At 44.2% G+C, this 21,449-nt stretch overlaps 2 protein-coding genes and 1 long non-coding RNA gene across 7 annotated transcripts in view; 2 read left to right on the forward strand and 1 right to left on the reverse strand.

Moving 5' to 3' along the window:
* Positions 1-9,951, forward strand: part of EPN3 (epsin 3) — a 40,928-nt gene extending 30,977 nt beyond the window's left edge. Inside the window, exons 4-10 of one of the 5 annotated variants that reach the window (XM_048487668.1) lie at positions 2,338-2,421; positions 3,223-3,324; positions 3,801-3,990; positions 4,157-4,468; positions 5,166-5,270; positions 6,376-6,603; positions 7,692-9,951. In XM_048487668.1, coding sequence (XP_048343625.1) covers positions 2,338-2,421; positions 3,223-3,324; positions 3,801-3,990; positions 4,157-4,468; positions 5,166-5,270; positions 6,376-6,603; positions 7,692-8,017 — 1,347 coding nt within the window. In that variant the 3' untranslated portion in view covers positions 8,018-9,951. The remainder of the gene's footprint in view (positions 1-2,337; positions 2,422-3,222; positions 3,325-3,800; positions 3,991-4,156; positions 4,469-5,165; positions 5,271-6,375; positions 6,604-7,691) is intronic. The other 4 variants (XM_048487671.1, XM_048487669.1, XM_048487672.1 and 1 more) reach the window with 4 other exon arrangements.
* Positions 1,897-19,445, reverse strand: LOC125428071. The gene is made up of 3 exons (XR_007243764.1): positions 19,326-19,445; positions 4,608-4,756; positions 1,897-3,282 (listed from the first exon to the last, which is right to left on the reverse strand). It is a non-coding gene; the product is annotated as an uncharacterized LOC125428071 (long non-coding RNA).
* A 12-nt stretch (positions 19,446-19,457) lies between these two features.
* SPATA20 (spermatogenesis associated 20) overlaps positions 19,458-21,449 on the forward strand; it is a 48,101-nt gene continuing 46,109 nt past the window's right edge. The window contains exon 1 of the mRNA XM_048487666.1: positions 19,458-19,681. Within this exon, the coding sequence (XP_048343623.1) occupies positions 19,590-19,681 (92 nt within the window). The 5' untranslated portion in view covers positions 19,458-19,589. The remainder of the gene's footprint in view (positions 19,682-21,449) is intronic.

Consider the following 21,449-nt stretch of genomic DNA (forward strand, 5'->3'; position numbering starts at 1 on the left):
ACCTCATGAAAGAGGTACTTATTTTCAGATGGGCAGTGAAAGCTGAGAGAAAGTGCCTTGGCCAAAGTCATCCAGTGAATTTTGTTTGTACATTTAGGATACTAGGGGGTGGGAGGGCAATGATAGGTAGGAAGTGCAAAAAGGGATTCTGTGTTTGGTTTACATTCTAAATAACATTGAACTGTATATTGAAGGACAGTTAAAAGTTTGTTGACCAATGTGCCGTTTGCTAAAACAAAGCATTTTTCAAATTATCTATATTTGATATATTATTCAATTTCTAACTAAACATACCAAACAGCAAAAGAGAGAGAGAATTATATTTACATGGAGGAAAGGAAAGAAGGAAGACATTCAGCATAGTTCACAGACTTGCTTTTGGAAATGTCATATATTGTGTGTGAACGTTTATAATGCCAAAAGAATTTCAATGTATTGTAAGGGCTTGTATTAGGACAGCAATATTATCACGTAGATAAAATGGCACCCTCTCTTGTTAAGCGAAGGTTAAGTTTTTGCTTTAAGTACTGAAGCCTATATGACTATTTTATAACTATAGGTACTCACTATATCAGTGGTGGCGAACCTCTGGCACGGGTGCCAGAGGTGGCACTCAGAGCCCTCTCTGTGGGCACACGCAAACAGAGTGCCCCCCCCCCCACACACATCTAGGCTGGCCTGGGCCACTGGGCTCGATTATTAGCATTAAACCTAAGACCTAGTTTTGGGGAAGCAGTGTAGATAACCCTTTTAAGCACTGTTAAACCCAATTGATTTTCATGCGAAGAACTAAAGCGCGATCCTTTACCTGGGAGTAAGCTCGGTTGCTGGCAACGGGGCTTGCTTCTGAGTAAACCCTCCTAGGGTCGTGATTCACCTGTTGGAAGAGTTGCAGGTTGCTTCAAAGCCAAGCCACTGACTACCACCAAGCTTACTCCTGAGTAACGCACGCCTCAGAGCCAACCATTTTTTCTAAACTAAAACCTCAGCATTCAGGTTAAATTGCCGTGTTGGCACTTTGCGATAAATATGTGGGTTTTGGGTTGCAATTTGGGCACTCGGTCTCAAAAAGGTTTGCCATCACTGCACTATATAATAGAATTTGGGGGGGGGGGAGGGCTGAGGAAGAATGTGAACAGTCAGGAAATTCTCCCCAAACCAACTTCTGTAAAAGACTTCCATGAAGTATCATACATTCAGTCAGACCACTGGTGTATTGAAGTCAGTATTTGTCTCTGACAAGAAGTCATTGTACAGGGTCTGAGGTAGAGGTCTTTCCTTTTATTTGACCCCTTTTAACTATAGTTGCTGGGGACTGAACCTGGATCCTTCTGCATGCAAATGTGATGATTTTCCACTGAGCCAACGCCTTTTCCTGTCATGACTGCACGGTTGAGCTGGGTTGAATGTTCCAGCTTCTCAAATCCGTCTACCCACTAGAAAACACTAGCTGTACTTGGGTAGAGTCTGCCCAGCAAATGTATGACAGATTCCAGTCATTGCAAAGGAACCCGTTTTCCTTTTTCCCGTTCACATGTGTGCCACGCAGGCAACAATTGGAGCCCAGTGAAACAATCTGGCCTGCTATTGCACTTTCGCACGGAGATGCTTCTCTCTCTTTTTTAAATTTCCTGCAACACATATGTATGCAGGCATGCTGAAATGAACCCCCACAGCCATACCAATCGTCCCATGATACAACTGGCTGCACCTGTGTAGCTGCACAGGTGCAACCTGCAAAATAAAAAAAAGAAAAAGGGGCTCCCTTCAATGGCAGGGCAATGGCAGGCGAATTCTTCCTGACTGTGGATGTAGGTGTGGATGGAAGGGAAATGACACACCCCTTGCCTGGCCATTTGCACGGCAGTGGCTCCAACCCAGGATTTTTCAAAAGGCTTGCTGGTTTAGCGATTTTTGAAAATCCTGGGTTGAGGGAAATAAATTGGGGCAGACTTTTTTTGGGGGGGTGGGACCTGTGTGAAGTCACTCCCAAAATAGGTTATATCATATACCATCCCGCACCCATTATATTTGCTTTGTATGGAATCGGCCAGTGTCTCACCTCAGAATAGAAGGGTACAATCTCAGATGAAGAAGAAAAACTACGTGTGGGTGGATAGCCACAAAAACAAGAGAAACAAGATGAATGGCTTAACTGACTTGGTGACATTGTCACGTGTGTGTTGCTTAATGGGCAAGAACAGAAGATGGGTGTGAGACTGGATTCAGTGCCTGTTGCTATTTGATCACAAAGAGAAGGGAAGGTTGGAAGTCAGAATGAAAGATTAAATGCAGAACCCTGGAGCAAACCTTCACCCAATTCTCCTTCATTGTCAGCAGCCTCTTCCTCCAGTGTCCAGTACAGATGAAGATTTGCAGTTACAGATAGCGCTTACCCTGAGCAAACAGGAGCACGAGAAGGTATCTCAAACCCAGGTGGTGAAAGGGCACTTTAACTTTCCTCTTCTTGACTTCACACCTTTCTAGATGGGGCAACTTTTTGCCTAACTTTGCATCTTCCTGAGATAATGCAGCTCTATCCAGACTTTCTGTTCATCTGTTTATTTTTCCACCTCAGAATCTGCTAACATTGTTAGAATCCTAAAAATATTAATGCAAAATAAAATTCAGGTTTTTTTAGTTCTTATAATTGTGGAAGAAATCCTGAATCAGGTGAGGAATTTCACCAAAAGTGGGTAGGTTGGGGTTTTCCTTTCTCTCTCCTCTAATCCATGTCATAATTAATGACATTCTGGAAAATAGTGATATTTCAGTTAGAGGATCAGATAAATTTATGCAAAACACATAGATTAGTTTATCTATTTCATAATATGAAGGCAGTTCTAGATACATTTACTTAAAAGTAAAACCCTTTGAATTTAATGGGACTTACTTCCAAGTAAGTGCGCAGAGGATCGCAACTTCTCTTTAGGAATGGAATTGAATGGTTTTTCAGATGAGAGAATTCTAGACCCATCTCGCTGCAAGCTACATCTGTTTCCTTCTTGCTTCTGACGCTTTCCTAACTTTCACAGTTCTAAAGACTAACTGTTCTTCATAGAACATTTAACATGGGTTATACATATATTAGGTAATTGAAGCTGCTGTTAAATATGCTGTTGAAAAGGCGTAAAGCAAAAAAGATGAGCTTTGCTAGCAGCGAAGAATCCTTTCTTTTTCATTTTCTTGTACTTGACTCAGAACTGTCCATTTTGATTGCAGGAAGTTAGGGCGTGGAAAGGAGAAAATTCACTGTTACAGAAGGCACTGGAAGAAAGCAACCTGGGTGCAGAGGAAGAAGAAGATAAGATGAAGAAAGGCCAGGTATACAGTACCAATGCTCAGCTGTCTGGCAGTGAAGGTGCAGAAATATTTGCAGATTTATCTTCCTTCCTGTTGACCCCAACTCCTTTCTTGTATGTGTTTAGGATCCAAGCACACGGGGCAGTTTGTTTTTAATTGTTGCAAATAAAATCTGCTAATTTCAGAGTGGGTCACCTGTGGTGTCTTGGCAGCTTTCATTCGAGGCATTGGCCGTAGTGACACTTCCTTAGTTTTAACAGCAAAGCAATACTGTGTCACAGGCAGTTCTCAACTCGAGTCCTATATAGCATGGAATCCAGTGCAGAATTTTACATGTTGAAATTCTTAAGGAAGGAAGACCATCATAAGATTATGCTCTCCACATGTGTCTGTGTGATCTCCACTTTCTGATGGCTCCTGAACTTGTAATATACTACGCATGTGTAAACCATTCACACTGTGGACCCTAATACATTTATGTCTCTGTATCTTTGCAGTCTTCTGTGTTGGAGCTGGCAGATATTTTTGGACCAGCACCTGTAACCTCTACCCACACGTCAGCTGACCCATGGGATATTCCAGGTGGGGGTTATCCTCGATCAGTTGAGGTTTGGAACCATGACACGGCCTTTTCTCCTGCCTTTTCTCCTCCAGCTCTGTCCCTGTCCAGTTCTTGGGAGCCTAACAGTAAGGAGCATTCTATTACAGCCTTCATTCCTGCCCTCTGCCCTCATCCATCTCTTCCTGACTTCTCATATTTCTGCCTCCCTCCCCCGCCCCACCTTGTGCCATCCTGACTGCATTTTAATCTACTTTGCACTTTCTCCTGTAAAATCTGTGACTCTTCTTTCAGACACCAAATCCACTGTGGAAGCAACAGGAACATCCTGGGGTCCCACTGCAGACCCCTGGGTTCCAGTGTCTTCTGTGGATCCTCTCAGTCAGGTGATAACATCTACTAGTCAAGCCTCTTCAGGGCCCTGGAATCTTCCGCCTGTTTCCTCTTCTGCCTCATCCTCTGATCCATGGGGAATGAAGTCCCTGTCTTCAAGTGTCTCATCTTCAGATCCCTGGGGAAAGTCCTCACCGCCTGCTTCTGCTGCTGCAGGCCCTACTTCTGCTGCTGATCCCTGGGGAGGCACTACTGATAAGCCTTCCACAACTAGTAAGAGAATCTTGCTTTTGTCTGCCCTTTTCAAGGCTTCATAAGGTGGTAGATCTATGGTTTTATTTTTATGACTATCACCCAACATTTCCTCTAATGCTTTTGGTCAGCTTTACAAATGTACTGCTTGCCTACTTACCTAGGATGACTTGTACCTGGGTTTGTTCTCTTGTGTTAAGGGTAATCTCTGCTTGAATTATTGGCTCAAGAGGCAGAAATGAGATCATTTCATTTGTGACACTGATTCTTCAGCTCTCTCTGGCTCCTTTCTGTCTTTGAGGCTTCTCGCTGTTGAGGATACAAATAGTAAGACAGAGAATTGCAAGTGGACTTAAGCATGTACCTTTGCCACTGCTAGGTTTATGGTACCATCCTAAGCAAAGTTACACCTTTTTGGATTGAGAAGGATGTAGCTCTGTTTAGGATTGCACTGTTAGGCTCCCAAGTCCAAGTGATGCACTGATGATGGAAAGAAAGAATGAGCACATCTCTACTACTATCTCTCCAGTGCTCCCAAAATGTCTGGAGGAAATTTGTTCATCTTGGTTTTCTAAAACAAAGACAAGTACACAGATTGATCATTACCCCCACTTCCCCTGTACTCCTGAATCCAAGAGAAGTTGTAGTGGGGAAAGAAGATGCCAAGGGTCAGATGAGAGAGATGCTGAGTTTTCTTTCTATCTTTGCATGTTCATAGGCAGCAATACTTTTGACTTGTTTGCAAAACTACCAGAGCAAGTGGATCATCCAGAGCATGACAACAACCAGGCTCCATCATCTGTGAAATCTAACAGCCCCGTAGGTAAGCGAACCTCTAACACATTCTAGGAACCAGGAAAGAGGGAGATGGTTATGAGAAGTGTGAAGGTGGCCATGAAGCAGTGGTGTAGCGTTGTGGGGGTGGGGTGAAATGCACCGGGTGCACGCTGGTGTGGGGGCGTGGCGTGGCAGGGGCGTTCCGGGGCATGGGTGTGGCAGGGGCGCCAGGCACATGCATGCCCCGGGCGCAGTTCCCCCCTCACTCCGGCCCTGCCATGGAGACTAATTTCTGCCTTCCTGTGGCATTTTTAGGCATATTCCTATAATATTGGCAATGTTTGTGTGTTTGTGTGTATGTGGGGGGAGTGATTCTGTACCTACCACAGTCCTATGACTGTGTTTATTTCATTGCATTCATCCTAAAATATCTACCTTAGTCATGGCTAGTTGCTCACATATTCATCATCAGTTTTATCATTAGAGTCCAGAATTTGCAATCAGCCCTTCATGTGTGCTGGGGACTGGCCCTGTTTTAAATAAATACGAGTCTGTGCGTATTCACGTTGCAAGAGTTAGCTCAGAGTAGGTTATCCATGAAACTTGTTTTAGGAGCAACTTAATTTTTGCAGTCAAACTGTCTGTAAATGAGAACACCTTGAAGTACAGATTGAGTGACAATACACTGTGAATGTATGAGTGTGAGTTTAAAAAAACAGTTCCAAGCATAAGGAAAATTATGTGAAAAATGCCTTATACAGAATCCAAGGAGTGGAATATTTAGTGCAATGTTGTCTGTTATTAGTGACAGCGGCTATCAAAGGCATCAGGTAGAGCTCTGTTCCAGTCATAATAATAAAATTCCTTTCAGTGGAAATGCTGGGGATTGAACCAGGAATCTTCTACATGCCAAATATGTGCAGAGGTACATCATTCTCTCTCGCTCTCATTTACATGCACTCACACACATGGAAGAAGAAGCAAAAATTACTTGCAGCCACAAGGGAAAATGGTGGAATGATAAGAGTAAAGGCTGAAGTTTCGAAATTCTGACTAAAAGTTTAGTGGGGAAATGAGAATCTGAAGGAAAACATGGATTGTTTCCATTATATAATACCCATCTCTCTCTCTCCCTTTGCTTTTGTTGATAGATATGGACTTGTTTGGGGAACTTATTCCAAGCACCAAGGAGAATGGAGTCAAGAATACAGACATTTTTGATGTTACAGGTTTAGGAGACTCTCTTCCAGATTCCAAGGACAAAAAGGATTGCAAAACTCCAGAAAGTTTTCTTGGCCCAAATGCTTCTTCCTTGGTTAATTTAGACTCTTTGATCTCAGCTCCTCAAAGCTTGAAAGCTCGTAATCCATTCTTGTCAGGTAGGTCATAGGAAGAGAAAATCCATGGGAGATTCCATATGGGCTTACTTGAGGCCTGCTGTCTTACTGAAGCCTACTGGCCATCATTTTATACCTACACTTGTGTGCATTGAGCCCTCAGCCTAGAGCAACAACTATCCACTGTGCAGTCTCCTCCACCACAGAATTTCCACTCTTCCTCATTTTGTTGGTCCTTTTAATCCCCAGCATCAGTCCTGGTCACGTACTAGGAGTTGGTGGGTTGAAAAGTTGTGCTAATGGAAAGAAGAGGAAGATTTTTACTGGTTCCTCCTTCCTGCTGCTGGTTTCTCCTTCCAACTCACGCCTCATTCTATTTCTGTGGGTTCCCTATCCTATATTTTGCATTGCAACAGAATAGAGGCAGCAAGGAAGTCCCATTAAACTGACAGAAATATCTTCTGCAAGCAGAGATTTACTGGAGGGCCTAGGCAATATCTGCTATTTGAATAAAAAGTGCACTATTATATCAGAGTAAAGGTCCATCTGGTCCAGCCCTGTTTCTCACAGTGACTAGCCAGATGCCCTGAAGATGTACAAACAAACTGATTCCAAAACCTCCCCCTAATGCCCCACTTACATCAATTTCTGTTCAGAACTTCTGAGCACTGAGGATCCATTTAATAATTATGGCTATTAGACAGTGATGGGCTTGTCTTTTATGAATTTGTGGAATCATTTTTTAAAGCCATCTGAGCTAGTGACCATCATTACATGGTGTGCCACTGAGTCTTGAAAATTGTTCATTGTGGGAAGGAGTGCTTTCTTTCATCTGACCTTTAGAGAAGATCACTTGTGGAGTCTGTGTTTGTGATTCTAAATAACTCCGCTAATGACTAGGTACTTCAGACCTTGAAAGAGTATACAGGTTTCTTTCAGAGCAATTCCAAGCAAAGTTATATAATTGAAAGTTACCATGCTCAAAAGGGTATAACTCTGCTTGCGACTATTTTTTTTTTCCAGTGAAACTTGCTGTCTTCTTGTGCAGAAATCTGAGGGCCTAAACCTCTGACCTAGAATGCTACATCTGTATTGGAGATTGTGATGGTGTCTCTTTTTCCTTTTCCCAGGTCTCAGCACTCCCTCTCCTACCAATCCATTCAACAACATGGACCAGCCCAAACCAACTCTCAACCAGATGCGAACCAACTCCCCAGTGCCCAGTGTAGCTATGGGAATGACCGTGAACTCCATGACCTACAGTGCTTCCCTCCCCCTTCCGCTCAGCAGCATCCCACCAGCAATGACACTCCCCGCCTCCATGAGTGCCTTCCCTCAGACTGGAGCAAGGCCTTTCCCAGAAATACCCACCAACTTGCCTCAACCTCTTTTACCACTGTCTGGCTCAGGTCCCCCACCACTACCTTCTCAAGGCAGTTTGAACCCTTTTCTTTAAGAAGATGCTCAGCATTGTGTCAACTTGCTTGTCCTCCCCAGCTGCGATGGAAATCCTCCCATGCCAAAGCTTCAAAGGCACTGGCTCATAGACTGGGATGGAGGACATTTTTCCCTGGATGCTCTTCTCCTAGGTCCTGCTCAGGACAGAGACAAACTAGCATGAACCTCTTTGGTTGAAGAGTTAACTGAAGAACCAGCTGCTCCTTCATGTTGAACGCTGCTTCTGGTGGTATTAGGGACATTCTGGTCACCAGCTGGCACTGCGTTGATTGGCATAAAGCCCCCTTAAGAAGGGCTTTAATTTTTGAGGGCCTTTGTTCTTCACTGCTGTTTATATCCTGGTACACACATAAACTGAGATAAAGCATTAATTAACTCACAATTGCCCCTGTAGTGAAAAGAGGTTTTTTTGTAAGTTGCATGGAAAAGACAAACACTTTTCCCAAAGCTTGCAGTTCTGTGGCATGCATGACAAAGGTAAAGTCTCACTTCTGGAGATCAGGACAGCTCAGCAAGTATAGCGGTGCTACGTACAAGAGAAGAAATCACGTTTCTTTTGCCAATTAAACCGTCATTGGATTGCTTGACTAAGAAAAAGTTTTTTTCTCAGCTTCAGTTACACAGTACCACTACGGGGAAGTCTGCAACTAGGAAACCCAGATTTTATGGCCATAAAAAAGCTTGCATAAATATTCCTCTTGTGCATTCTTTGTGCTGGTTGCAAAGTATAGGCAAGGTTTTGAAATGTACTGTTGGGCACCAGTAAGGAGGAGAGAGAGGCTATGTTTCAAAATTATGTGCAAAGCAAGATTATAAAGACTGGAAAATCTATGGAAACATTTGTATGACTCGTAACGGGGTGGGTGATAACATGATCATTATGGGAAACAGAATCAGGTAGCAAGAACAACTCATCTCCAACCACCTGATCACTAAAAGTTTCACCAAATTCTAATTTTTTAAATAGAATTAATAGAAAGAAATGACTAAATGTCCATTGAATAATGAACTTGCTTTTATAAAAACCCAAGACTGAGATGCTCAGGATTCTGAAGAAGCAATCACACTTCATACTTAGAAGTTCCCAGTTCCTGGAGTCACACAGCTTTCTACTTGGTGTTCTTTTGTTTGGAATCCAATGTCTCTTTGCCTACTTTGAGTCAAATGACTTTTTAAAATTGCACTACTTGTTTGTGGAATCTTGTTTCCACCTTGCTGGCTCCACGGATGACCTCTTAGCTACGTGCTTGACCAAAGTCTCTTTTCCAGTCACCTCTCCCTAGATTGCTTTTGCTCCTTAACTCCAAAATTTGGGATGTAATCCCAGGAACTAAGCAATGTCCCAGCAAGAACTGATCACACAGTGCAGAACCACTGGAATAAGCAAACCAGGCTTTGTGAAGCTCATGAGAAAAATGTGGACTCCATTTAAGGAGGCAAATAATGGAGGCCTTTATTGAATAAAGGCTTCAAGCAACTTGATCTGCAAGGAACTGTTTTATTGTGCTCAGTGGTCTTGGGGCAATTCTCAGACATGCTTCAACATCTTGGAAGGACCCAGATAGATATTTCATTTACTGGCTTTCGTTTTTCAATCAGCTACTCCCACCCAGGTTCTTTCAAGATATTAAAATATGTGTTGGAGACCAATACACTGGAATAGAAGGAGAGTATGTACAGCATGAAGTTAATATCCCAGTTACCAGCTGTCTCTTAACTTCAAGTTTCAGCATGCCAGTACAAGTTGCAACTGCAGGACTCTGGAACACTGATCCACCAGGTCCAGTTCAGAGTTGGTATGTGATACAATCACTGTGGCTTTATTGCCAATGCATAAGCACTATCACATCAGTTATCGTACAAATAACAGACTTTCTGGCTATAATGGAACGTAGGAAAACTAATACACTGTCAATAAAGTGTTCAAATGTGCTTGAGGTTTCATCCTTCATGACCTTGTGTGCATCAAATCTCCTTTTCCTTTGCAATGGACCATAGCTATATTCCTGCGTGCAGCCCCCTGAAATATCATGAGGGTAGATGTTTTTTACAGGGTCAAAAGTGTTTGTAAAAAACACCATTCTCTATTTCAGGTCAAACGTAGTTTCAAGAACACCACGGCAGAGGCATAGCTGGGCCAGAGTGCGCCTGGTGCACACTCTGGCTCCCCCCCCCCCCGCGGCACGGCGCCTGACCCCCGCGGCACCCCCCCCCCACTTACTTTAGAAACCATGCAGGCTGGAGAACAGGCCTGTTCCCTTCCAGGCTTCAAAGGCCCTGGTGGGAACTGCATTTCCCAGGAGACCCTGAGAAATGTAGTTCCCACTAGAGACTGCTTGTAATGTGTGGGGGGCACCGTGGGGGAAGGGGGATGGGTCTGGGGGGAATTTTCCGCCCCCCCACGTGACCCAAAACCGTGCGCCCAGTGTGCGGCACCCCCCCCCCCCGGCACCTGGTAGCTTCGCCAGTGCTCCACGGCGCAGAGTTCTAAGCTACAGTACTGCAGTCAAAACTCTGCTCATGACTTGAGTTCAATCCTGACAGAAGTTGGTTTCTGGTAGCTGGCTCAAAGTTGACTCACCTTTCCATCCTTCCAAGGCTGGTAAAATGAGTACCCAGCTTGTTGAAGATAAAGTGTAGATGACTGGGGAAGGCAATGGCAAACCAAGCTGTAAACAAAGTTTGCGTAGTAAATGTGATGTGTTGTCATTCTGTGGGTCAGTAAAGACCTGGGGTTTGCACAGGGGACTACCTTTATTTACTCCCAGCACTAGAAGTTTGAGGCACTACACTCAGGCCCAGAACATATCTTCACCATTTTGGATGGTGCTTAGAGTTGCCAGCTGACCTAAAGAAAACAGTCCTTTAACCAAGGCTTAATGGGATGTGATTTATCTCCATGCTATGAAAAGCTTCAACTAATCATTTCCACACATTCCATACAAGACATTTTTTTCATTTCCACACATTCCATACAAGACATTTTTTCTCCATGCCAGTTTTCAACTTTAGAGCTCGGCCCTGTTGACTTTCTGCTTCCTTTATGAGACACATACACAATACTATTGTAAGAACGGTTTCCTGGGAGTAATCCCTACTGAGTAGCTCTCCTTAAGATGGCATTACTAGGATGCTTATCCACTGGAACTATAGTGGCTTATGCAGTGGTGGGATTCAAATAATTTAACAACCGGTCCTGAGCCACTGACTGCATTGCTACATCTGCTGCAGTAGAACAAAATCAGGGGAACTTTCTCCTGGATTTCAGAGCTAATGCAGAACCATCCTAAATTTGGCAACAACAAAAATTCAGATCCTGCAGCCAATGCTTGTTGAGTCTTCACACACTAGACTTATCGAATATACTTGTGTATAAGTCGACCTGCATATAGGTTGAGGCACCTAATTTTACCACAAAAAAACTGGGAAAACTTATTGCGTATAAGTCGAGGGTGGGAAATGCAGCAGCTACTGGTAAATTTCAAAAATAAAAATAGATACCAATAAAATTACATTAATTGAGGCATCAGTAGGTTAAATGTTTTTGAATATTTATTTCAAAGAAAAACAGTAAACTAGCTCTGTAAGCCCTGATTCTCCCTTTAAATCCACTCAGAAGGGGGGGATGATTTAAAGGGAGAATCTGGGGAAAATTTGAGGATGCCTGTCAGGGGAGGAATGTTTATGTTAGCAGTACCAACATTTCAGAGTATCTTTAGGAGACCCTCCTGATGATACCACCCAGGTTTGGTGAAGTTTGGTTCAGGGGGTCCAAAGTTATGGACCCTCAAAAGGGTAGCCCCATCTACTATTAGCTTCCACTGGAAACAATGGGGGATGGGAGCACCCATTTTGGGGATCCATGACTTTGGATCCCCTAAACCAAACATCACCAAACCTGGCTGGTATCAGCAAGAGATTATCCTGATAATGCCACCCAGGTTTAGTGAAGTTTGGTTCAAGGGGTCCAAAGTTATGGACCCTCAAAATGTAGCCCCATCTACTATTAGCTCCCATTGGAAACAATGGGGGCACCCCCTTGGTTGGGCCATAACTTTGGATCCCCTGAACCAAACTTCACCAAACCTGGCTGGTATCATCAGCCTGATGATACCCTGAAATTTTGGTGCCGCTAGCCTAAAAACTGTGCCCCCTGGTGACTGACAAAGTAAGAACCCTAAAATATTTTTTTAAAATACAACTCACTCAAGTGTAAGTCGAAGGGGGCTTTTTCAGCACAAAAAATGTGCTGAAAAATTCGACTTATATGTGAGTATATACAGTAACTCTTTTTCTGTGCCTTTCGTAGATGCTCCAACTTGGGCAATCACAAAGAGGGCTGGTGGCTTTTGAAGCTGCCCTAGCAGCTGTCTTTTTAACAGCAATTTGATTAGCAGCAATTAATAGGTGATGTTTAACTCCATCCTGTAAAAAAATTTTTTTTGTAGCCAGTTGGCAACTCTAACAATGAGAGACAGAAACATGTTTTTGCTTGTTCATTTGAGTCTGGAAGCTGAAAGCTGGGATACCAATTTGCGTAAGTGTGTGCTTCTTCCTTTAAAAAGATTAAAGATTATAAATGGAACTTCCATGCTCAAAGATAATATACTGCAGTCCCTGGCTTATGAACTTTGATTGGCCATTGTGGGAGTAAGAGTGCTGTAATAACTGGATTAAGTGTTCGATCCAGTAAATGAGCCAGTGTGGTGTAGTGGTTAGGAGCAGGTGGATTCTAATCTGGAGAGTCGGGTTTGATTCCCCACTCCTCCACCTGAGTGGAAGACTTATCTGGTGAACCAGATGTGTTTCCGCATTCCTACATTCCTGCTGGGTGACCTTGGGCTAGTCTCGGTTCTTCAGAACTCTCTCAGTCCCATGTACCTCACAAGGTGTCTGTTGTGAGGAAAGGAAGGGAAAGAAGCTTGTAAGCCACCTTGAGTCTCCTTACAGGAGAGAAAGGTGGGTGTAAATCCAAACTCTTCTTCTCTCTTTAAAACATATTCTTAGCAAACAAATAGCTAAATGATATACTTACTGTGCGACTATAAAACCATGTACAAATTTATGTAGTCCAAGTCTTTTCCTCTAGCATCCAGTGTTATCAGAGAGGTCTAAAGAAGCCAATTCCCTTTAGTACCCCCATGGAGTAATCTTCCAATTAAAATAAGAGGAAAACCAATACAAGTTTTCAGATACTAGAAAACTGTTTCAAACGTGCTCTATCATGACATGGTATTGACAGCACATGCGGACTCATGAAATTCTGAACCTCTGACATTCATAGCAATGCAGTATAGATTTACAATAAAAGTTTGTACATCACATCAAGGTGTCAAATAGAAACACAGAAGAAACAAACAAAGAGTTGGAAGGGACCTCCAGGGTCAGCTAGTCCAACCTTCTGAACAATGAAGGAAATTCATAGCTACTCCCTCCCCGCCACATCCCCAGTGACACCTGCTCCATACACTGAAGATGGAAGGAAAAGTGATTCTTGGCCTGGAGAAAATTCCTTCCTGATCCAAAAGTGACGATCAGCATTACCTTGGGTCATAGGCGGAGCTACAACAGAGTGTGGGGACATGCCCCAGGCGCACAGCATTGTGGTCACATGGGAGGCAGAAAATCGCTCCCATGCCCCCACTTACGTTAGTTCAGCTGGCTGCAAATACCAGCTGGCTGAAAAAGCAGCCTGCTGGGAACTACACTTCCCAGGAGACCTTGCGAGCCCCACGGAAGTTTGGGCTCGCTGCAGGAGTTTGGGCTTGCAAGGTCTCCTGGGAAGTGTAGTTCCCACCAGGCTGCTTTTTCTAAGGTAGCAGCAAACTCTTAGCAAACTCATGAATTGCTAGGACATATAAAGTACTAAGGTAAGTGGAAGGGTGCCAGGGGGGTGGAGCGCCACTGGGGGGGGCACCATTTCCCCCCGGGCACCATTTCCCCCCACCACCACCCCAGCCTTTGGCACATAAGAAAGGGCTACAAGAGCCAAGCACTGACATAATTGTTCCAGCCCTGTCTCTCAGATCTGCCTAAATTCACAGAATCAGTATTGCTGTCAGATGGCTATCTGGACTCTGCTTAAAAACCTTCAAAGAAGAGCCCACCATCTCCCAAGGAGGCCTGTTCCACTTGAGAAAACATTTGAACTGCTCAGCAGTTCATCCTAAGATTTAGCCACAAACATTTTTAAAAAAAGATTTCAACCTGTTGGTTCTGGTCCGACCTTCTGGGACGACAGAAAACAACTTTGCACCATCCTCTATATGACAACCTTCAAGTATTTGAAGATGGTTATCATATCATCTGATACATTCAACGACATGTATCATTTTAGATTTGAGAAGTCCTCTTTATCTAGCTGTCAGTAAAGTGGCTTGAAGCTACAGCAGGTAACAACAGACCAAGAAGGAAGGCTGAAAAGAGAATCTGCTTTTGCATCCAAGCATCAAAGGTCACAGTGATGCAGGTTACATTCGATTGATGTGTAATAATCAACCCAAAGCAAAAAGGGTCAGGGTGTGAAACTGAATACACTTCTGCTAACCTAGGTCGCTATGAGTCTTTGTGACCTGGATACTATTTTGATGTAGCTTCCTGAAAGCCTATATTAAAAATATTGTTTGTCCAATGCCAGTCTGCTATGAATTTTTAACCAGTAGAAGCTTGTCAAAAACTAAATAACATAAAAATGCATCTACTGGATGTATTAAATCAGACTTTCTAATTAGATCCCCTTTAGTCCAGGCACCAGCACATATACCCTCACTGTGCAGTTCCAAGTGTATGAGAATTTAAACCCACTTTAGGAAATTAACTCTTATCTGGGGACTCTTTAGCCCCTACGGCTTGCCTCTTATTATCTGAATGCATTTAGAGGTATGAATTAGAATGATGTGCTTCCAACTGGAAGCTTCAGAACATGATGCAGAATTTGGAGTTTTTGCTTTTCTTTTTTTTTAAAGAGGGTTCTAGCTTTCATGTGTGTAAACAACTTGCTGGAGGATGCCTGTGCTAAGTCACATTGTCAGTTCGTGACCCACAGAAGGCTCCAGAGAGTTTTGTACCAATGGAAGTTTTTCCAGTAAAGCTTTGTGGCCAAAACAATGCAAACATTGTCTTGGCTATTTTGCCACCAACTCTGTCGTAAAGTGTTTATTTCATCTTGTATAATACACAAACAAAAACAAAATTCTGGTCTTCTGAAGATAACAGGTCTAATCAAACCAACAAAGCCACAATAAATACAATTCCCTCAAAAACTTGCAAAAAACCGTTTAAAAGATAACCTAAAACTCTCCATATGGCTTAAGTTCAGCCAGCCAGCCAGCCAGCCATCCCTCCCATTTGTTTCAGTCCAGGGTGGTGTGAACGTGAAAGTAGCCAAAGAAGGGGAATCAGATCGTATCCCACATAATAATCTCTAGCATTTGATGCCACATTTCGGGTGTTCAGAATGCTTCACATATAATCTCAGTGACCCTTCCAAGAGTGTTATACCAAAGGCCAACATAATATTCTCACTTTGCAGAGGATGGCCTGAGATGGATAGATGAGAAATTAAGGCTAAGGATAATCTTCCCAGCCACCATCCATACACAGGCAGTCCACTCGATGGGGGTAGTTGGGCAGCAGAGGGCCACAGAACCAGCCGCCATCTCCACGAAAGTTCTTGGCAGTGCGGAAAGGTAAAATAAACAGAAACCTACCTCTGCAAGGGCCCTATCCACCCCAATGGCCTACATCTGCATTTTTGCTGGCATAAGTCACCATCAGCAAAAGAGGACATTTCTTGGCTAGAAGCCTTGAGAAAATTGGTTTTGTCCCTGGGAACAATGCCATTGCCACCAGTGCTCTTTCCTGCAATGGAGGAGTGCTGGCACACTAGCTGCGATGGTACCCAGAAGATGCAGAGTTGTTTAGCTCCCCAAGGCCAGCAGGTTGTCCTGCAGCAGTATAAGTGCCACTTATGCCACATGGACCAGCAATGATGCCTACATCGGGGTCATGCTGGCTTCACAACCCCCCCCCCCCGCCCTCTGTGGATTGCACTGAAGTCATTCATATCCTAGCTATCAAGCATTAAAGTATTGCCTGCAAAAATTAGAATATCATGGACATGAATGTGAGGAAAAGTACAGGTCCAATTAACATCTTTGAAATGACATGAAATCTAGTTGTTAAAAACTGGAATCTCAAATGTAAGGCAATTATACTTCTAACTAAGCCTTGGGTATAAATCTGTAATTTGAGCAACACAGTTTAATAAAAACAGCTGTTGGAATGGGGCTTTGATTTCTTAAACAGCTTCCTGCTTCTACCTGTCTCAGCATCCCAGCTCAGGCCTCTCTTTGCAATTTGCTTAAACACATTTTTCTTAAACTCAGGGGTCTTTTCCTTTTCTTGCAGAGTACTCAAAAGCCCTAATTAAGACTAAGCTTATATCATTACCCTTCCCTTCCATGGCAAATGTCTACATACAAGAAAACAAGCATGTCTATACAGGCAACCTTCCCTCTGCAGGTGCCTCACTAACAATGTACTCTCTTAAAATTATCTTGTTTACTTTCATGGGAATATTTCCCTCCTTTTCTCAGCTGCACAAGTGGAGAATCAATGATCAAAAGTCAGCAAGGCACAGGAGGAGGTTAATTTGAAAGAGCTCTTAATGCCAGCTGAAGAGCCTAGTAGGATGGCTGAGTATAAAAGGTATCAAAGGTACAGAATAGTGAGCTGTTAATTGACTATTAAGGTTGCTTCAGAGCAAGACTGGAATGGAATGAACCTCCTGGTTTAACAGGCTTTCTGAAAATGAGAAGGGATGATTCTGTTGTCTGCCAAGGTTTATTATTTTTCTCTATCAGTGGTAACAATGCCTCTGTTTGGTGCAAAGCATCCCCCACCATACAGAGCAGCCAAATGAGACAATTCTGGCTAGCAGATGATAGCTAGAGTGCTTTTCATTCCGTCATCTCTTGCACAATAAATATTTCATTCTGCAAAATCATTTTCCAGTGCACGCATTTTCAAACAGACAGATAATGGTTTACGGTACAAAGAAACGATGGCTGTGATCTGTGGGTACACTTTCTTGCCCACTAAGCTGACTAACTTCAATCCTAAATGTATTTACTTAAATGGAAACCAATCAGGAACTCGAATTTGATGGAGCCAGCTGGAAGGCAACGCAGTGCCTTCTGCTTCCGCAGCAACTGGTTTGAGTCCCAGTTGGCTCTCCCTGCAGGACAGGATAGGGAAAAAGCATTTTTCAGTTTTAAAGATGAGGAGTTATAGCTGAGTAAAACAAGACATGCTTTTGCATACACTTGATTCTAAGTCTGGTCCCTGGCAACTCCAATTAATGGCCTGGGGGTGAGGGAAGACATGTGTTCAATGCCAGAACAAAATCCAGGACATATGCATGAATACACTGCTGAATAGTGGTTGCATTTATAGTGCAAAACAAATACATGTTTTGAATGCTATGCAATGAGCAGAATAATACACGTGCTGTCTGCCACTATAGTAAAAAAGCACAGCGAGGTAGCTGGGAGTAATTTTGGCTTGTTTGTTGCTCATTTACCACTATACAGATGACCCAGCCGATCTTTGACAACCTGAGAGTGCAACCTAGTAGATCTACGCAGAAGTAAATCCAGTTTTATTTAATGGAGCTTACTCCCAGGAAAGTGTTCTTATGATTGCAGGCTTGGCCTCTTCTATTCTCTTGAGTGATTAGGAGAAGTCTTTTATGCAAACAAATATCTAGATGCTCCATAATAGCTTTGAAAAGACAGCACAGGAACAGTAGCAGTTCCTAGTGTGGCCAATGATGCTCAGACAACCTAGAACAGGGGTAGGGAACCTTTAACACTCAAAGAGCCATTTGGACCCGTTTTCCACGGGAAAAGAAAACACTTGGAGCCGCAAATAATTTTTGACATTTAAAATAAAGATAACACTATATATATTGGGTTTTTTTAACCTTTTACTCCACTCATTCTGAGAAGCGCATGGATGCGTCCGCCCTGCTGCCTGCAGGGCGGGCAAGGATGGGGCCAGCGGCTCGGCCTCGCCGGCCGCTGGGAAAGCACCCGCCCCGCTTGAATGGGGCGAGCGAGAGGGGAAGCCCGCGGTGCGGCCCAGCCAGCCGCAGGCAGTTGGTGCGCCCTTCCTGCTGCCTGCAGGGCAGGCAAGGATGAAGCCGGTGGCTCGGCTCGTGGAGTCGCAGTGCAAGGGCAGAAGAGTTCTGTGCAAGGGCAGAAGAGAACCTGTGGCTCTCGAGCCGCAGGTTCCCTACCCCTGACCTAGAAGAACAGAGAGCTAGAATACTGGGATCTGTAGTCCATAACATCTGGAGGACGCGAGTTTGACACCTATGGACCATTTGACCTCTGAGGTGCTGGTCACAACGTGGCTCTGCTTGCTCCTGGCCACTGGTGGCCCTCTGAGAAGTTTCACTGTAAATTAAATGGCCAGGCCATCCCTACTGCCTTCCTCCTGCACTTTTTTCCGAAGCTCAAATGGCCCCAGGGGAGTTGTTTACCACATTTTGGAGCTGCGTGGGCAGTATTTCATGCACATAACTGCCCTGAAACAGGTCTGGCTTTAAAAAAAATGTTCAGGAAAGGGAACATACCCCAATTCCCCCATATCCCAAACCTTGCAGACCTTTCAAATGCCACCCTCCGCAGCTGCTGCGTGGCTGCGGGGAAAGTGAGCTGGAAGCACTGACTGTACCACTTGTTACATGTAACTTTGGCCCTGGAAGCTTTCGGCATACTGACCCCAGCTTTCCTCTTTTGTAGCACTACGGGGAATTGAAAAGGCAATCATTTTTGCAAGGGCGTATCTGGGGTGGGGAAGCAGAAGGAGTAGTGTTTAGCAGATGCCAATAAAGATCCAGATATTAGTGAGTTCCTTAACAAAAACTTTACTAGCTAATGAGATATAGGGTAACATGGAGAAAAACAATAAACGCTACATTATACTGTTACATACTGCATAGTGCTATATGCTGGCACATAGTCCAACTGGGTACAGAACAAAGAAACCAAGTTAATTTTATAACCTCAGGTATACGTGCTCATAAACATGTAACAAATGGCTATTATACTGGTCGGTACCTAATCAATGGGTCTGCTCATTATAATGTGACCCTGTTCTCTGGGATGAGTGTCTCCACCCGCTTGTCACTAACGTGCAAGAGACGGCAAGAAGTTGCTTTGGGCCGGAGCAAACCCCCCAAATCAACTACCACGGAAGACCTTTTATTCCAGGAAAGAAAAAAAAAAACTACGTAGTACAGGTTTACAAGTGTTGCAGAACTGCACGAAAGGCTCCATATTAGATCGAGTCCCTGCAGCGACCCTCCTCCCCTTTGCAACGCGCCCTCCCACCGGAGTCACACCCCCTGACGCCTGAATCGCAGCCCGGGGAAGATTCCCCGCCCCACCGTGCCCGGTGCCGCCTCCTGCGCTTCGGTGGGCCTTTCTCTGGCACCCAAATTCACTCCCGGGGGCAACCTCAGCGCCTCCCTTTGCCGCCGGCAGCACTGCCCGCGGGTGGCGATGATCTCCGCCCCCGTCCGGCTGCTGTGCCGTAGTAGGTGCCGCCCGCTGCTCCACCGGCTTGGGCCGAACCGAGGTTCCTGGGCTCGCAGGTACCGGATCATGCCCGGCCGCGCAGGGCAGCAAAAACGTGGCTCGCCCTCCTTGCCCTGGTGACGGTGGGCGCCCAGATGGGTCACGTGCCGCTGTTTACATGCAGAGAAACAACCCCTGCCAGGAAGCAGAAATGCGAAGCGAAAACAAGGGGGGTGGGGAGGCTGGCTGGCTGGCTGGACCGGAGTGGTGAAGACTGATCTGGTTTTCTTGTTCTGATCCCTTCTCTGGGGCTCTCGATGGACGGCTGCGTTTTCTCTTTGCACTGGTGATCTGCCCACCATTACAGTTTAAAATCTCCTGTGATTCTCTTTCTGGCTGCATGACTGGTTTCCTGCCTGTCTCTGCTACTGGTGCAGTTTTCTGTTTACTGGTGCAGTTTTCTGTTTACCCAGCACAGGCTCTTTCAAAACTGTAGAAATCTGCTGTTCCATCCCTATTGCTTCTTTTGCTAATTATTTTTCATGGCTATTATTACTACTGTCCCCCCCCCCTTTTTTTTTGGTGGTTTACCCCAGATCTGTGCCGCTTAAAGTTCTCGTGATCTCCTGGCTTGCTAGACAAGACGTTCTAGTTCAGGGTTTTGTTTCCAGCCCCACCCCATATATTTGTTATGATTCCATTGGGATTTGCACCATCCTAAATATGGAACAGCCTTTGTGATCTTCAATGAGTGTTGTATCCACTCCCATGCTTTGTGGATTCTATTTAACTGCTTCCATGCTGGATTCCACAACACTAAGGTATTTTGCTCTGGAGAACTGAAACCAGAGCATCAGTGTCAGTGATCAGCCAAATTTCTCAGACCTTGGGGGAAACAATACTGTATCCTACCACTCCACTAAGCATAGTATGAAGCCTTCCCTTGGCCTGAGAAAAAAATCCTCTAATTTGAGTGGCTATTCCTCCAATGAAAGAGCCACTTGAAGGAGACTCTTTAGGGTGGTGAGGATGCTCATGGCCCGATCATAAGTCCAGTACATTTCATCTGTGAAATCAAATGTCGCAACATTTTCCCTCGGAATCGTCATATAAAGAAGAGGTAATGGGTATCCACGTTATTTGGGATTTAAAAAACAACCCTTGTATCTTTTCAGATCGTTACGATAGATAAGAAATGTGATAACCTGAACATAAGAACAGCCAGCTGGATCAGACCAGAGTCCATCTAGTCCAGCTCTCTGCTACTCGCAGTGGCCCACCAGGTGCCTTTGGGAGTTCACATGCAGGATGTGAAAACAATGGCCTTCTGTGGCTGTTGCTCCTGTGCACCTGGTCTGTTAAGGCATTTGCAATCTCAGATCAAAGAGGATCAAGATTGGTACCCATACATCGACTTCTCCTCCATAAATCTATCCAAGCCCCTTTTAAAGCTATCCAGGTTAGTGGCCATCACCACCTCCTGTGGCAGCATATTCCAAACACCAATCACACGTTGCGTGAAGAAGTGTTTCCTTTTATTAGTCCTAATTCTTCCCCCCAGCATTTTCAATGTATGCCCCCTGGCTCACATTCTTATGTCAAGGGAGATGTTTGTTATTTTAATGTATATGGACAGGGAGCCATTGAACAAATACTGACTTCGTAGCATACGTTCAGTTGAAAACATACATAGGTCAAGTGCATAAAGCCCAGTTTTACATATAACTGCATACAGTACATGTAAAATGTCTGATCTGTAGCAGCCCTAAGATACTGTGTTTGAAAGACAGTCTACTGCAGCATGTCCCCAAATACTTTTAATGCATTCCCGTATCTATCCCATTA

This window comes from Sphaerodactylus townsendi, linkage group LG03, assembly GCF_021028975.2.
Source record: "Sphaerodactylus townsendi isolate TG3544 linkage group LG03, MPM_Stown_v2.3, whole genome shotgun sequence".
Lineage (NCBI taxonomy): Eukaryota > Metazoa > Chordata > Lepidosauria > Squamata > Sphaerodactylidae > Sphaerodactylus > Sphaerodactylus townsendi.